Below are 19255 nucleotides of genomic sequence, written 5' to 3' on the forward strand. Positions count from 1 at the left end.
CAATCATCTCATTCACCCTTTCACCTCTCTTAATTGCCATAACCACCCTTTCTATTGTTCCTCCTTGCAAACACACCTCACGCATCCTATCTTGAACACCACGGATCATTGAGTCGCCATACATTATTTAATTTTTCTTGCCTTCAATTTTGCAAAATTTTCTACCGTTTCCTTTAAATCTAGTGTAGAAGCTAGCTCGTGTTCGATTGAAATTGTTGCCAAATCTGTTAACCTGCTTTGGGACATTGTTGAGCGCAAGTATGTTTTAACTTTGAGAAACTACATTCTCCACTTGCTACTGAAACTAGAAGTGTCAGGAGAATTCTTTGTGCAACAAAAGTTGGGTATGCAGTCGACATATAGTTTTGCTGTACTATAAAGAATAGTACTTCTTGTGGTAGCATGGATTTTGGAAGTCTTCGAGCTATTGCTTGAAGTTCACTGCAGAGATCCTCAGCATCAATATCTTTATTAGCAATGAGTCAAAACATTTTCAAGATTTTTGCAATCGTTTAATAAATCAGCAGTTGTTTTTTCAGTGACATTATATATATCATAAAGAAATCCAAATAGAACATTATGCTGCTGTAGTTGTTGGAATCTCTTCAATTGACTATATAGCCATATCCAAGACACAACAGTAAAATTCTATTTTGAACTTCTGCTGAGGATCTTGCAAAGCCACATCTTGACATTATATTTGAATTGCCATCTTCGTCTTCTCTTTCTGTTGCTTTCTATTTCAAAATTCAGTTGAATCTCCAGTTCTTTTGCAATTTCAACAGCATCAGTCAAAATTTTTTCAAAACCCTTATCAGTTCTACATTCTAGAAGGTATTCTTTTGTTACTTGTAATTGCTTCATAACTGAATTTAAATCAACCTCTTTTCTCTGTATCATTTTGCTTGAAATATTTACCTCATAAAGGATGTTGTACCACGCAACAAGGGATACTATGAACTTAAATTTACAAATGGAATCAGCAAGGGCTTTTGCTTCATGTCGGGTATTTTTCCAGCTGAATTATTTAATCTTGGTCATCAAAAATTTGCATAAGTGCATCATATATACTAACAAGATGATACCTTAGTGGTTTTAAAGAGTCAATACGCTCTCCCATCTTGTGTTACTCAACGGTTTAATAGTCAAGTCCAAGATACAAGTAGAAAGAATTCGCCAACGATGAGTAGATACAGAGAAATAGTTACAAATCTATTGAACTAAAGTAAAGAAGCTGGTTGCATCTAAACAACAACTGGAAGCGTTGTTGTTTAAAGCGTGTGAACTACAAGGAATAAAGAAGGCCTGAGGATTTATATCTAGAACTCTCTTTTGAACACCATTTTCTTTGGCCTTCATATTACTTCCGTTATCATATACTTGACCACGGAGATTCTCGATCGGTAATTCCATTTGCCTTAGATATTCAATTAAAGTTTCTGTTATGAATGAACCTGTAGTTTCCTCTACAGGAACAAATCTTATAAAATGCTCTCTTACTATTACCTCAGGTTTAGACATCTCACTACCTGATGGAATGACAATATATACAAAACGTACAATCATTGTCAGCTGTTCAATATGGCTAACGTCTGGAGTGCAATCCAAGATGACTGAATAATATTTTGCTGATTTTACAAGGGATAAGATATTATTTTTTATTGCTTTTGCCAAGATTTGTATAAGCTTATTTTGAATATCTTTTCATAAATAATGGATCATTATTTCTTGACTTTTGATTCTACCTACATATTCTTTCATTACAGCATCAAAGAGAGCTAAATATTCAACAAACTTCAAAAAATTACCGTTACTGGCAGTGTACAACTTTTCGTTAGTACAGCGAAATGCAAGATTTTGTGTGCCAAGTACTCGAACTAAAGCAATCAAACGTTCCAACATTTGATGCCAGTATTATTGTTCTTCTGATTGTTTGCTGATTGAAATTATCAAGAGTTGTTTGTGCGATTAATCGCAATTCAAGTTCTTTCCAAGTTTCATAGTTTTCTAAATGAGAAGTACTCCTCTCATGTGAAGAAAGGATTATTCCAATATTTTTCCAGTCTTTGACTTCTGATTTTTGTAGAGTTGATGTAGTTTTTTTACTGAATATTTTACAGCAAAAACAAAAAATTGCATCCTCTGATACTGAATATATTAACCATTGATGGTACACTACTTCATCGTTCAGTAGTATCCTCTTGTAGTGTAAAGAGGAAAATCTTCTTTTTTATGAATCTTTGGGAAAATCTTATGACACAATCTGTGGCCAATTCTGTACTAAGATTTGTCAAAAATTATCATTAAAATGAGAAGGCCAATCCATGGGATCACTGTAATTTAATACAGGAATAGTAGTATCTTCTTCTGGTTTGTCGTTAGTATCTTCGTTTTCTTTATTTTGCACATCTGTTCTTGGATCGTTATCGTTAATAAGAGTAACACAACATTCATCTTTCGTATCTTCGGCAAAAGAATTATCATGTTCATCTTTATTAGTTGTTTCTCTTGTGCAAAGATATTTCAAGAAAGAACAATCATGCTTTGCTAGTTCTTTAGCTTTTTCTGATTTTCTTTTCCGATATCGAGCTCCAGATGGTCGTTTTTTATCAGCCATAGTTAACTAAAAAATTATACTTTTATAAACTCATAAAAATAAAAGTATTTTTAAAAAAGTCACAGACTTATTAATTACTCACACGTTATTATTAATTAATTTATTGTTAATTCGTTTTGGACACTAAAATTAACTCAAAAAAATGTTTTTTAAATTATTTTTAACAAATTAATTTTTAATAATTGATTATTGAAAATAAAATGAACTCATCTAATTCAATCACTCGATACTTGGAACAACTTATGGAGATATTGAAACACATTTCAATATGGAGATATTGAAACGAGATTGAAATCCCCATATAAACTAAAATGTTTCTAATTGACATTAAACAAAACAAAATTGTCTTTCAGGTTAAATTAATAGGGCTTTTTTATTTTCTTTTTTAATTAATTTGAAAATTCTCTGTTATAATTCATTTACAAAAAAAAGTTATAAAATACCGAAATTTAATATTTTAAAATGTTAATGTTTTAAAATATTTATCTTAACTGAATTTTAAATAGCGGTAAGTTCAAATCATTTAGGTAAGGAACAAAAAAGAACCAAGAGTTAAATAGTAAAATAGTAAAATCATATATCACTATTTAATTTTGATATTTTAGTAAAGTATGAATAAAGCATAGCTTGAATTTTTGCACCCCTTCATGGCTTGAGCCCTAGGCAGTTGCCTACATGGTAACGCCGGCCCTGTATCCACCACTGAACAAATGCCCCGAGAATGTTTAGATAATCTCAAGCAAATGCTTTTGATTATCTCTAGAACATTTAATCATGTTTTTCCCAAAGTAAATTAACCATCGTGTGGTCTGACTTCTGCAAACTGGATCATCAGCTTTCTCTCTGGCCTTTCACCTACTTTCTTCCTTCTATATATTAATGACTCTCCAGTTGAAAATTCAATATACACAGCTCTGCTGTGGACAATAGCCCACCACACCTCTCTTGTTCATTTGGCAGACCTTACAACTACACTACACAAATCTCAAAAAGCTACATAGATCTCCAAATCATTGTTTAGTAGGATTTTGATAATGCTGTCAATTCCAATGCTAATAAAACTCAATCTTCTCTTATTTCACACAAAAAAGAACTTTTTTTTCTTTTGGCATTACTTTTGATAATACCAAATTTCTAGATAAAATGAGATTTCTCTATATTGCAAATATTGCTTCCTCAGCATCCAAAAAATTAGGTTTCTTTTTTTGCTCAAGGCATTATATTACCTCTTAACAGCTTTAACTCTATACAAATTGAAAATCTGTCCAACTACTGAATTTCACATTTGTGTTGGTGCCCCTAAGATCACCCTAAAAATATGACCCAGTACAGATGAGAGCAATTAAGTCTTCATTTTAATTGGTGAAAGACGGGATTAAGAATCCCATCTTTCACCAATTCTCTTCATTCTTTCATACAAATGTTCAGTTACATACTTGCATTTTCTACAAATATTTCCACAGTTAATATTCATAACAAATAGTATCTGCAATTCCCACTCTCCTCTAAGTCTGTTAAGATGTGCAATAAGAATAAGTCCCCAACATCCCTTCACAGTTCAGCTAAAAACTCAGATTTTTCTTCATATTTCTTGTGCTGTCTCTTGAAATATTTTCCCTTAATACATATATATTTCCTACAGAGTACATTTCATGGATCTTCAAATCAATGATAAGTTCTCTTGTTTCATCTCAACTTTCTATACTGCCATGGTACTAATTATACTATAGGTTAAATAACTTCTAGTATATTTGATTACTATAAAAATTAATTGAATTTGTTTTCATTTAAAATCATGAAAGCTATTACAAGTAGGATGCATGCAAAAATAATTGCATCTTTCACTAAATAACTACAAGTTTAATGTCTGGTTCCAAATACTGGTTTTGCATTAAATATAAAAATGAAATAATTACTACATTATTATTACCATTCAGGACATTCACAGTCAGAAGACTGATCACTGGAGGTCACTTTAGACAACACAAAGTGTATGATACCACTCCTTAAACCCAATCACAGTCTGCAAGCTCATCACCCTATCAAGCAATGTATTCCATGGTCCAACCCCACCCTCTGTGCAAAAAAAAAAAGAAAAGAAAAAAAAAAGCCACTTTTCAAACCTCCTTACTCACCACCTCCTTTCACAACTCCCGTCGACCCCAGTCTATACAGTCCTGATATCATTTTTTCTATCTGCCTCTATACTCTACCCAAGGTTAATTTATCTTCTTCAAATCCCAATAACAATATCAAGATATCTGAACAGGGCTTTATACAATGGAATCATGACTCTTATCTCTGCTAAAAAGGCAAAATCTTTGTTAGCATAGCTGCAATCTTCTGGGTTAGGTTATCTTCATCACATTTGCAATGTCCTATCCCTTACTTCAAACTTTTATTAACTTCCACTCCATTACCTGTAGTAATGGAGTGGAAGTTAAGTTCCACCAAGAAAGTACTACTTATCAGTGGATCCTGAATTTCAGGAGACCTTACATTTAGTGGAATTAGATGGCATCCCCTTCATTTGCCTGCCTGTCCACTCCATGTTAAAGAAAGGTTCAGAACTTTCTTTTTATATAAGACTACGAAAAAATAAACAATCATTATAAACTCAGCCTGCCATATCTTCTATCCCCAACAGTTGTCACTGTTGTAACATAGCAACTGATAATTTATAAACATCACACTTCAGTTTTCGTTTCAGACATCAAGCAAGAAAAATTAGTCACCACTAGGTGTTAGTTATGGTGCTTTACTTCAAAATGGTAAATCTCACACACTTCAAAGTGTGCAAGAAAACATGTACGTTTTTCATATTCTGAATAGGTTTAAATTAAATTACTTCTCATTTCCAATAAGTAAATTTTATAATCAAATTAGCACACTCAATAACCTTACACGTATATATCATAAGCATGGCATATGTAATAGACAATTTAGTATTTAAAAATAATTGCACATTTCTCACTATATAATTTCATTAACAAGACAAAAAAACCAGTGATGACAGCACAGTGGTAAAAAACACTGACCAGGCATCCAGTCAGGAATAATACATATCCATACTTGAAGTAGAAAATGCCATCAAAAGCCTGAAATGTAGAAAGGCAGCAGGAGTAGATGATATTCGACCAGAAATGCTCAAGTATCGAGGTATAAAAGTCTTACAGTGTCTGCACTACATAGTTCAGAAGGCCTGGACAGAGGGACAAATTCCAGATGATTGGAGTAGAGCTCTCATAGTTACACCCATATATAAAAAGGGAAATAAAACTGAATTTGAGAATTACAGAGGTATTTTATTACTGAATGTTGCTGGTAAGATTTATGCAAGTATACTCGAGAAATGGTTGAGAAGGATTGTGGAAGAAGAGCTTGGTGAAGAACAAGCTGGATTTAGGCCAAATAGAAGCTGTCAGGATCAGATTTTCACTTTACGACAGATAGTTGAGAAATCATGGGAATATAACAAAGATCTGTATTTAAGTTTTGTAGATCTAGGTGCCAAGGGAAAAGCTATTCAAAACACTACAGTTATATGGTGTCAATGGGGCATTATATCAAGCAATACTTAGTCTTTATTTGAGTTGTAAGTCAGCAGTTAGAATTGAAGTACAGGAACGTGGTTTAATTATAAATCTGGTGTCAGACAAGGATGTACATTATCCCATCTGTTATTCATTATCTATATGGATCACATTATGAAGGAAAAGTGGTTATAAACCTGATATCAAAATTGGAGATGTTAATGTCAGCTCTTTGCTTTATGCGGATGACGTTGTACTTCTAAATAAATCTGCTACAAGATTCCCTGACTAAATTGAATAATTGTTGTAATAGATATGGTATGAAGTTCAGCAATAACAAAACAAAGACAATGAAAATAAGCAGAATTACTGAAAATGTCAACTGCATTGTGAATGGAGAACCTATAGAACAAGTAAAACATTTCAGCTACTTAGGCAAGATTTTTAGTGAAGATGGTAAATTAAATATGGAAATAGACAACAGAATCAACAATGGCTGGTAATGGTAGGAAATCAACTGAATAAATTTATATGGAATAAGAGAGAAATTAGTCGGAACACTAAATTAGCTGTATACAAGATGGTGTTCAAACCAATTTTAACTTATGGATCTGAGAGCTGGGTCAGAAGTAAAACACTTGATCAAAGACTAGAGAGCGCAGATATGAGAGTCATCAGAAAGATTAGAGACATGAATAGACGACATCGATGGCAATATCATACTAAAACGAGGATATTAGGAAAGAACTTGACATTGTTAGCATCCAGGAATGTGTTAGCAGATCTAATCTGCTAACACATTCCTGTGGTATGGTCACTTAAACAGAACAGGAGAGGAAAGATTAGCAAAACAAGTGTTCTCTGCCAGGTTGGCATGGAAAAGACCCAGAGGAAGATCAAGATATAGGTGGAAAAAGTAAAAAGTGCCTTAGAAGACAGAAACATAAGATCTGATAATACTGGAGTCTTGACAGGTAACAGGCTGATTTGGAGGAAAATTGTAAATAGGAAGTTAGTGATGATGTAAATTTTTCATGTAGTACTATCATATCCTGTACACCCCCTTGAGGGTATATACCAGGAATTTGATGATGATGAACAAGACAAACTAGTAATTAAAACTGGCACAATTTAATTTAAATACTATAGTACATTTATACATCTTATTCTTCCAACACCTTTACCCCTCAAGTAGGTGCATACATGTAATACAGTATTGTCTTATTTTCATGGCTCACAGCATGAATGATCTTACTCTAATTAAACACTAACATTTTACATAATCAAAATGCTTTTTAATACTCTCATTTCAAAAAATACAATTATCTTGCAAAGACAAGATTATGTGATTGAGTCCATCATGAAAACAAAATGCTATCTACTACTAATTTTCTTGTTTTTGAGAATTTTATTATTTTTCCTATTAAATTATTGCTAATGGATAATTCATATAAAAACACCCTTCATTGTGAACAATAAATAAAAGAAAAGATAAACTAAGTTGTGATGAGCTGTTATGGTATGTGTTTTAAACCCACATGAAAGGAAATCATACTTCTGTATACTGACATGTAATGTATATGAGAATTAGCGAACATATTACTTTGTTTCATCGTCATAGCATTTAGTTTTTTTAAAAACATTACCTATAACAATATTTGTGTAAAGTACACCGATGCCTTGGACAAGTAAAAATTTTTTTTTGTGGCTAGTAGATTTAAGTTATATTTCTGGAGCCTTCTTAATAACCTTTACAAGACTGCTGAGTGCTGCTATAAACCAGGAAGATGTAGATGTCATGTATCATCAGATTAGTGCAATGAATGCAGGCCAAACAATTATTATGAGAAACTAACTATGTTAAGAGAGGAATGGGGGCATGGCAAGATGGAAGTGGAATTTATACAGTTCATTCAGTGGCGGCCTGTGAAGCTTTAAGTGGGGGTGCTGCCGATACAAAATTTAAAAAAAAATCATTCTTTTTTTCCTAATCAGTAACCAATTTATTAATAAATAAATCTGTAATTTATTTATTAATAAATTGGTTACTGATTAGGAAAAAAAATGATTTTTTTTTAAATTTTGTACAGGCAGCACCCCCACTTAAAACTTCATGGGCTGCCATTGATACAGTTGCTAAAGGATAATTATATGAAACAACATGTCATAGAGGGAACAAGAGGTTTGAGAGTGTAGGATCTAATAACAGCATCAGAAATTGTATTCATAACCAAGGCAGACACTCTGCATTCATTTGAGAAGAGTGAATGTGCAGTCTTGTTCTGGGAAATTGCCAAACATGTGGAATTCTCTGTCAAGAAAGGGTTTATGTTGAACTATAAAGCTGGTAATTATTACAGACTTAGGAGTCATCTTGGAGTAGTGTCATGACTTGAGAAGCTACGTGGAAAGAATGTCAGCAGTGCATGGGAAGTGGTCAGAGATTGTTTTAGAGATGCAATTGGATTATTTGAGGATTGCAGAGTCAGCTGACTGCTTTGTCTGTTAATGAGTTCAAAGAGAGGAATGATAGATTGTGTGGATAGTTGGGGGTCTCCTGCGATGAGTTTTTGGACTCCATGGAGGTGCCTATACAATAATAAAGCAGTATCATCAGACATTGGTTTTATTTATTCTGATTTATCCTCCTGACATTGGGGTATGCATACTGCATACCCCAATGTCAGGAGGATAAATCAGGTGGGAATAAAGTCGATGAGTAGAGATATAAAGGAAGAGCTGCAAAAAAATTAAAACACTGTGGAAGGAATATAAAGAAAAAAGTGATCAGCATACTCATGAGTTGCCCAAAGTGCAAGCAAGAAAGGTGACTAGTTTGGTAAGAAAGATGAAATAAGATTATGAAAGAAAATTAGCTAAGCAGGCAAAATTAAACCCAAAAGATTTTTTTCATTATGTAGCAAGTCAGAGGAAAAATGACTATGGCAGGATGACTATAAACAATGCTTATGGCAGAAAGGTGATAGAGACAAAAGCAATAGTTAAGTTGCAAAGGTAGAGATTTTTCATCCAGGTAGAGATTTTGCAGTTGCTGATGTGACAGATGAATATCAAAATTGAGGTAGATGGACAGCATATTGAAAAATATCCATGTCAATATAGCAGTGGAACTGAATGACATGTCAGCACATGCACTACGAGAGTGGTCTGAAATGTTCTCGGCCTCGACCATAGATCGCAACACTATCAGCAAGATTTTTTTTCAAAGTTGGTACATCTGTCATAAGCATCTATGTGAAATTGCAAGTCATTCTATCAAGTAGTTTGTTTTAAATAGCTGTCTGAAACAAAAGTGATGTCTGTATCCCTTGAAATGGATAAAATTGAGTATCGTGCTGTTATAAAATACTTTGTAAAAGAAAGTTTAACGCCAAAAGAAATTCATTCGAAGTTCATAAAAGTTTATTGGCACTCTTCTCCTATGTTTTCAACAATTAAGAAATGGGCTACAGAGTTTAAATACGGCCATACCAGCCTTGAAAATGATCCATGAGAAGGATATCCAAAAAGTGTACAATATGGTATTGGATGACCGGCGAGTCAAAGTGCATGAAATTGCTGAGACTATAGGCATTTCAAAAGAACGTGTAGGATATATTTTGCATTAAGAATTGCAAATGAAAAAGCTTTGCGTAAGATGGGTGCCATGCTTGCTCAGAGCAGATCAAAAACGTACTCACATAAAAATCTCTGAACAGTGCTTACAGCATTTTAACAAAAATAAAACTGATTTTGTGCATCGACTTATTACTATGGATGAGACTTGGATTCACCATTACACACCAGAATCAAAACAGCAGACAGAAGCCAGTTGGTTCAGTGCCAAAGAAGACAAAGTCTGTTCCATCAGCAGGAAAGGTCATGACATTGGTGTTTTCGGATGCTAAAGGCATTTTGTTTATTATCTTGAAAAGGGCAAAACAATAACCAGGGAATATTATTCTGATCTTTTAACTAGACTAGACTAGACAGAAAAATTCGTGAGAAAAGACTCTGTATGCAGAAGAAAAAAATCATCTTTCGTCAGGACAATGCACCTCCCCGCAAAGTGTTTTGGCATTGGGAAAATTAAAGGATCTGCACTATGAATTGTTGGAACATCCACCTTATTCCCCAGATTTGGCTCCCTCTGATTTCTGTCTCTTCCCAAAACTAAAACTCTTTCTCGCTGATCAGCATTTTTCTTTGAATCAAGAGGTGACTGCAGCTGTAGAGGGGTATTTTGCAGATCTTACCGAGAACCACTACAATGATGGGATAATGGTGCTGGAGCATCGTTGGAATAAATGTATTAGTCTTGAGGGAGATTATGTTGAAAATAAAAGTAATTTTGAAATTATAAATTCGTTTTTTCATTGTTAGCCCGAGAACTTTTCAGACCGCCCTTGTACTACCTCTGTTGCCTGTCTGTCAGCCAATTATCTAACCATGCTACATATCCATTCCCATTTGTTCCAACTTTTGTAATAGTTTTCCATGTGGTGTTTTGTCAAATGCTTTTGCTAACTTCAGCAATATCATGATGCAGCCATTTCCATTATTCAATTCTGCTGTTGCTTTATTATAAAATGTGAATAAATTACTAAGACAGGACCGATCTTTTTTTTACAAAGCCTGCTGCCCATTATAGAGTAATGCATCCATATCCACCCATTGTTGGGTTTTATTTTAACCAATGTTTCCAATACTTTAACGACCACTCCTGATATATTAATTGGTTCTGTAGTTTTCTACCGTCTTGGAGCCACCTGTATGCAGTAGGAACTACCTTATTCTCTGGAATCCTGCAAGAGCTGAGACTTAGATTTGAACAACTTCATCAGAGGCAATGGCAGTTCTCTTGCACATTCACATATGAGGGTGGTCTGAAAAGTTCTCGGCCTAACAGTGAAAAAAAAAATGAATAAGTAATTTATAATATCAAAATTATTTTTATTTTTCAACACAATTCACCATTTATTCCAGTGATGCTCCAGTGCCATTATCCTGTCCCTGTAGTGGTTCTCAGTAAGATCTACAAAATACCCCTCTACAGCTACAATCACCTTTTGATTCGAAGAAAAATAGAAATACAGAGAAAGTGCAGAAGCAAGAAATGACATCAGGATTGTGGAATGTTGATTACACAATATATTACGAGAGAAAGACTGAGAATCTGGAACATAGAATTTGGCATATCAAAGGAAATCCATATGATTTAGATATAAAGGAGTTCTGTAGGCACACAGTTTAAAGAATAATAGGACAATACTCCATTTAGCTGGAAAAGGCCTGAGTTTGATTCTCATGTGGGATTTGACATCTGAAGGCACCTAGCCAATCTCATAAGAGGCAAGGATTTTATTCCTCAAGAAACTCAAGTTTTTATTCTGTACATATACAGCAAATCAGTCAGTGAACACTGGCAACTAACAGACAAAAATTACAATTAGTGAGCGGGTGACAGATGATAGATTATGTGGTGTCTTGGTGGATCGTGAGATTAATATATAGTCCTAGAACACCATGGGGGTATCACAAAACAATATGTTGAAAAGAATGGCTTGCAGCCAATCAATATCTCACAAGTGATGGTGAAGATTTTGGAAAAACTGGTTAGGGCTTGCATTCAGAAATGGGTTGTAGTGAATCTCTATTTTGCCATGAACACCATGAGCTTACTAAAGGAAGGTCATGTTTTAGCAACTTGCTCAGATTCTATAATAATGTTGCCAGTGAACTAGACAGGGAGAATGGATATACCATGATGCTTTTGGATTTTGCTAAGCCTTTTGACAGAATACAGCATGGAAGACTGTTGCATAAATGAGAGAATATGAGTTTTTATTGTAAAATATTAGCATGAATAATAGGATGGCTGATTGACAGATATCAAAAAAGTGATATATTGGGGGATGTGGGTCTGCAAGATTTAAGGAAAGTAGTGGTGTACCACAAGGATCAGTCCTTGGTCCACTGTTATTCAACCTATATATTAATGATATTGGGAAGGATTTCACAGGCAATATTTGTTGATGATGCAAAGATAGGTAATGCTGCTGATATGCAGTATATTTGCAGAATGATTTGAACAGATTGGAATTGTGGGCATATGAAAATGGATGTCAGTTCAATGTCAGTAAATATGAAGTCATGAACTTTGGTGCGATCAGATATCCAATTGTGTATTACATTGGTGGGATTATGCTACAAGAAACTGATCAGGCTAGGGATCTGGAGTGTTGGTAAATAGCAAGTTGAAGTTCAGGGACCATGTAACAAAGATTGCAAATACCACTCAAAAGATAATTGCAATGCTGAAAAGAACTTTCACATGTAAAGATAAGGATATCATTTTGTCTCTTTACAAAGGCTTGATAAGACCTCACTTGGACTATCGTTCTCAGGTCTGGTCTCATGGATTCTGTTGTGATTCTGATACAGTGGAAAGTGTTAAAAATGATATCAGGATTGTAGAATACTGATTATGAAGACAGGTTGAGAATTTGTAGACTGCAAACAGGAGAAAGAGGGGTGATATGATCGAGACTCAGAAACTTCTGCAAAGGCCATACAGAATTTCAGTTGATGGAATTTTTCATTTTATGGAGGGTGGAGAAAGGACAAGAAGGCATCCTTGGAAGCTGAGAATGAATGCTGCTAAGAAGGGGTGGGGGCTTGATTTTTCTCTCACAGGGTTGCGGGTTGAATGGATTGCCATTGAATGTTGCAATTAAATTCATTCACACGTGGAAGCAGTGTGAATGAATTCAAGAATTAGTATGATAGCTGGTGCGTGTAGTATGTGGCCTCCCTCAATGAGTCCCAGAAGTTCGCTCCTAATAATAATATGATGCATACATATTAAAGAAAGGCGATTGACACGGATTATTTGCCAATATTGATATTTATTTGAACTTAACCATAAGTGAATAATAAATAAAATTTAAAAAAATAATACACACAAATGCTTTATATATCCCACTATCTTAAAACTATGGATAGGAAAAAAAATAAAAATCGCACCATAAACGAAACCTACCAACCCTTACAGCGGCCATTTTTTAATCTAGAAACCAAAACTGTCTGTAGAATACGATTAAAGGGTATTATCATAAACGTATGTTCAACGTACTTTACAAACACAAGGCAGTAATGTATTTGTAATTGTATCTGGTTTTGTGTTATATTATTATTATTATTATTATTTATATTATTATTATTACGATGTTATATCAATCGTAGTTTTTTTATTATTATTTTGTTTCAGATCCATATATATATATATATATATATATATATATATATATATATATATATATATATATATATATATATATATATATATATATATATATATTTATATATATACAGGGTGTCTCAAAAAAAAATGTATACACACTTTGAATGATCATAAAGTTGGTATTTATTATAAGACAGTTAACTTTCACATTGTAAAGTACACTACATAAATGTACTTTTCATCCCTCAACTTCTGTATTCAAACTGATGACCGTTCTGGTCCAGGGACCGCTGATAACGTGCAGCAATGGAATCTGGGCGCATTCTCTTTCGATTGCTGCTTTCAAGTCGTCGACTGTTACCAGTTTTGAAGTGTAAACTTTATCCTTGATAAATCCCCATAAGAAGAAGTCCATTGGCATGAAGTCTGGTGAACGCGGGGGGTATTCTACAGAACCTCTTCTTCCAATCCATCTCTTGGGTAGAGTCTCATCAAGATAGGCCCTCACATCTCGATGGTAGTGTAAGGGTGCCCCATCTTGTTGAAAATAAAAGTCCTCATCCGTAAAGTCCTCTTGAATACGTGGCATGACTGCTTCATGCAGCAAGTTCAAGTAATTGGCACCAGTTGCAGTACCGTCGAAAAAGAATGATCCAATTAATCCGTGTGCTAATAAGTCGCACCATACCGTCAATCCTGGTAAATTTACATGATGTTCCTCCATAACATGCGGATTCTTAGGTGCCCAGTAAGTTCAATTGTTCTGGATTATTGACCCATTTAATTTAAATGTGGCCTCATCTCCACACAATTCGTCTTGGAAATTGTGCGTCCTCTTCACATTTTTCCAAGTACCACTCCCAAACCTGCATTCTCCTATCCGGATCATCTTTGTTGAGAGCGTGTACTCTTCTTGGAATGTAATTTTCCAATGACTGCCCTTCAGCATGCGATGGACACTTGATTTTGATACTGCTATCTCAGACGCTTGTCGCACAGATTTTCTTGAACTTTGACGATACGTTTCAATCAACCTTTCTTCTGTTGCGGGCCTCATAGCTGTTCGTGGTCTTCCTGAACGTTGCTTATGGACATTTTGAACAGTTCCAGCTTCTTCAAATTTATCTCTAATTCGAGTGATAGTAAGTCTCGTAGGTGGATCTCGTTGAAATTCTCTTCTAAACTGTCTTTGCACTTCCACTATGTTTTCATACTTCTAGTAGTAGTATTTTAGGATAAATTTTCTTTCCTCAAAGCTTAGTCTGGTTTCAGCCATTATTTCAAATCCATTAAACCTGCAAAATAACGAAAATTAAGTGAGTTATCAGCTGTTGAAGTGTATATACATTTTTTGAGACACTAAGGAGATGGGCAAATAACTTTGCCCACTCACCAGTGAGAGTGGATTTTGGGAGCTTGCAAGTAGCTGCATACTGGATACAACACAATAGTTTTATTTAATAATAATAATAATAATAATAATAATGTTTTACATGATATTATTACACATATAATAATAATAATAATAATAATAATAATAATAATAATAATAATAATAATAATAATAATAATAATAATAATAATAATAATAATAATAATAATAATAATAATAATCCTTTCCAATCAAGGTACAACACCACTAATTACTGTTTGGCGAGTAAGATTTTGCATAATTTGTCAAATATTATTATTAGTAGTAGTATAACACTGTCACCCTCACTGAGATCAAGGCTAATTGCAGAGGGTCCAAGGACACATAACATCAGTTAATGTACAACATATGTACACTTACAATCTAAAACAACAAAAACAGCGCTCAAGGATAAACAATCATGACGATCATACAACTTCTTAAACTCAATCCTCGATGCTGCACTCTCGTCACTTTCTCTGGCAACATATTCTATTCACTCACTCACTCGACACGACAAAAATCTGCTCCTTTCCGTCCTCTGTTTACCAAAATCTTGTTCAATTTCCATTAATTACCTCTTGTTTTCTTTCCTTTCCTACTTTGTTTTGTAACTTTTTTCATGTTTATATCCTATAATCTCCCCTCGTCAACTTTTATATCTCTATCATACCACCTCTCCTCCACCTTCTGATAAACACTGTAATAAAAAATCACTCAATCTGTTCACATGGCCAAAATCTCCAGTCCTAAAATCAGTTTAGTTATTCGCCTTTGAATCCTTTCTAATATTTCTTTATCGTCCTTAAAGTCATGAGGTCTTATGGCCAAATGTATGCACAGTAGCTCAAATGGGGACGAATGAAAGTCTTATCACAACCAATTTTTGTCATTACTTACTAAAATTCTTTTCATTATTCCTGAAATCAAAATGTGTTCCATGAACTTTAGTCCTCTTTCACATTCACCCCTAAATCTCTCACTTTCTCCACCTCTTGCAATGCAGTTCCAATATTATAGTTCACTGTATTCCATCTCCTTAGTCCTAAATGTAGTACCTTACACTTGGCATTGAAAAGACATCGCCACTCCTCTGCCTACAGGGCTAGCGTATCCAAATTCTCCCGAAGAAATGTAACAAGAGAGCTAATTTTCATAACTTTTTGTCATCTGCAAATAATTAAAAACACAGAATCCAGTAGCAACCCATACTTTTGAGAGACTCTTTTACCGTTGGTAATATGCTGATATGGATTATTTATCTAGTTAACAATCCATATTACCAGTCTACAATCCATTTCCATATCTCGCAGCTTCAAAAAAAATTTTTTTTTTGTGCCGTACTTTGCAAATTCTTTTCCAAAATTAATAAATACTACTTTAATACCTTCACTTTAATCCAGCATTATCATCACTTTATTGTAAAATATAATCAAATTACTAAAGCAAGATTTCTCTAATAAATCCATATCGACTATCCTAGAGATTCGTCCTCCCATAAATCCAGTTTTGTATTCTATCCGTGACCAACTTCTACAAGATCTTCACGTATAACCCCAGAAGTACAGACGGGTTGGTAATTTGATGCTTCTATTTTGAAAACACCTCTATGTAGCAATAACAGCTTGCCCTTTTTGCCGTTCCTTATTATCTTTTCCTTTGCAAGACTAATTCAACAACAAGTCAGAGAAACAATTAACTCCTTGGCATGTATTCTTAAAATGTAGTGACAGCTAATCTAGTCCTGTTTCTTTATTGTCATTAAGTTTTTCCCAGTATACAACAAAACACTTCACATTCTTCAAATTAAACATATGAATTTCCACTTTAATGAAATAAGCTAACAAAACAGCCGTTAAATATTTCTACAACACCATAAATAAATTAAATATTACTGTCCTCAGAATAGAATGTCATTCTGCCATAGGGGCCTTTTCTTTTATGGCTACATTAGTGAAGAACTCCTTTGGATTTTTCAACTAATTGTGTTAGTCTTCTTTCATATTCTAATTTCTTCTTTTAATCACACTTGTCACTTTCCTCGATTGTGTTTTATATTCATTATGAAAATGCTCACATCTTTTTATTTATACCTTCTCTAAAGCATTTTTTTGTTATGAATTTCCCTACAGATTTTATTCTTCATCTACTTTATGTTCATTCTATATTGTAACTCTAGGATTATAATGTGCCATCTCTGCCTTCGGAATGCAAATTCAGTTTTACAGTACCTCACTACGCTACCTTGCAATGGTGTATTTATCATCATCATCATCATCATCATCATCATCATCATCATCATCATCATCATTATTATTATTATTATTATTATTATTATTATTATTATTATTATTATTATTATTATTATTATTATTATTATCTCATATCGTACAATCTCATAAAAGCCAGCAGACTGAAAAAACCAGTAGTCAAGGATTTAAATGCATCGCAAGATAATACGCCAATCTTTTTATCTGAATATTTAACACCTTTCAATCAGAATCTTTTGTACCAAGAAAGAAAGGAAAAAACAGAAAAAAAGTATCAATTTTTATGGATCAAAGACTGCAAAATATTCTTGAGAAAGTCACAGACTTCAAAGTCTATGCAAATAAAAAGCTCGGAAGATATAGACAGGTTGCCAGAGTGAAACAAAAGACTCTAACTTAGTTCAATAAGAAGATCTCAACACAACAAAAATGAATGTGAACCCATCAGATAGATGTAATTACACCAGAATACATCAGTAATTGTACTTTCGAATCTCTTGATTATTATTATTATTATTATTATTATTATTATTATTATTATTATTATTATTATTATTATTATTATTATTATGTGATGAACACGACTCTGAAAGGGAAGAAATAGGGATTAAAGTAGTCAGAGAATCATAAAATACCTGAGCTGCGCTATGTTGATAATTTGGGCTTCTTCGCAAATAATGTGGGACAAATGAATGCCTTTATTGCTGCAATTCATGATGCTGGGAGTCAATAAAGTTTGATTGCCAATACTGGAAAAAAAAAAAAAAAAAGATAATGAAAACAGGTGATAAGGATGAATCCTCTGTCTTTCTGAGAGAACGTACTATAGAGCCCGTCTCTCGCTTCTAAAGTACGTATCTGTGTAAATCATATTAGTAAAGTGAGGAATGAGTGCGTAAAATATTAAGCATGGCTTCGGGAATGTTTAAAAATTATGAAAAGTTCGAAAAAACAGCAAAATATCAGTTAAAATAAAATTTACTCTATAATAGTTTCTCTCTATTTTTGCATTTTGGGGCCGATATATAAACATTGTGTAAGAATGATAATCAATGAATAAACAATGAGATACGGAAGAGGAGTGGCAAGCAAATTCTTAACACTATCTTAATTAAGGAAAGCTTACGATGGTTTAGCTGTGATTCCGAACAGAGGACATTCGGTGCCCAACAAATGTTTTGAGTGATTCAGTAGCTGTTAGAAAACGAGTAGGCCAGAGCTTCAGTGGCAGCATAAAGCAATATTATATGCTTAGAACGGATGCATCTGGAGTTAGGAGATATTCAAACTGGCTCCGTGGAAGTAGTGTTTGCACTCCTCAGGGCTAAACCGCCCGAAGAAAAAGCGTCACGAGTTCGATTCTAACTTTTTCTAAGCCTTTTTTGACTGGTTCTCGAGTTAGTCGATGTTTGGCAACGGCAATTAGGTTTTTTCTCCCGGAAACTCGGGTTTTTCATCCCGTAAACTCATGAAAATCGACCGTATAAAACCTAGACTCTTTTCAGACAGTAAACGTAGTTATAGGATTAGGAACCACGAGATGGCGGCATTTGTCAGTCGCTTCCCTTCACCAACATGTATAATTAGTGATACGCCAGCTATCTCTGATTAACTACCGGTGGAGATTGAATTTCCGCTAACTTTCCAAAAGTTACATAGGACTAAAACAGTCTTCCCTTCTCCCCATTCAGGAAAAAAAAGCATTAGCTGATATATATATAGAGTATATATTTTATATATACACATCTGGTAATGCTGCTCTACAGACCAAAATAGAACTTTCTCAAGCTATTCCAGGTGTCCAATTTTTCAGTTTTTTTTTCTTCTTAGGCCTTTCCTACGCTGTAATAGCGTAGAAAAGTATATATATATATATATATATAACGTATAATGCTACTGTCAGGAAGTGTGAAGGAGAATATGAAAAGCAAAAATGCTTTTCATATTCCCCTTTGTCTGTAAAGAAAGTTATTTGCGAAAGAGTTTTTTTAGCTTTAAGCTCGCCCTCTGGGGGAAGTTGTATTAGTTATGATCAACTGGGAGTAGAATAGCCTTCAGTCTTTCATATTTGTAGTACTCTGTTTCATTGTAATTGAAAGCTTGTATGATCAGCACGTTTGAATTTGACTTGATGAAGAATTTTTCGGCAAGATCACGAAGAAGGGAGGAGATGTATGGATT

At 34.0% G+C, this 19255-nt stretch overlaps 1 protein-coding gene across 1 annotated transcript in view; it reads right to left on the reverse strand.

Annotated features, from left to right (window-relative positions):
* LOC150097403 (cytochrome b-c1 complex subunit 7-like) overlaps positions 1 to 13255 on the reverse strand; it is a 46395-nt gene extending 33140 nt beyond the window's left edge. Inside the window, exon 1 of the mRNA XM_090407223.1 lies at positions 13193 to 13255. Within this exon, the coding sequence (XP_090263349.1) occupies positions 13193 to 13211 (19 nt within the window). The 5' untranslated portion in view covers positions 13212 to 13255. The remainder of the gene's footprint in view (positions 1 to 13192) is intronic.
* Positions 13256 to 19255: the final 6000 nt, after the last annotated feature.

The sequence above is a fragment of the Typopeltis vanoorti genome, chromosome 17 (assembly GCF_054136105.1).
Source record: "Typopeltis vanoorti isolate ZY-2024b chromosome 17, IOZ_Tvanoo_1.0, whole genome shotgun sequence".
NCBI classification, from domain to species: Eukaryota; Metazoa; Arthropoda; class Arachnida; order Uropygi; family Thelyphonidae; genus Typopeltis; species Typopeltis vanoorti.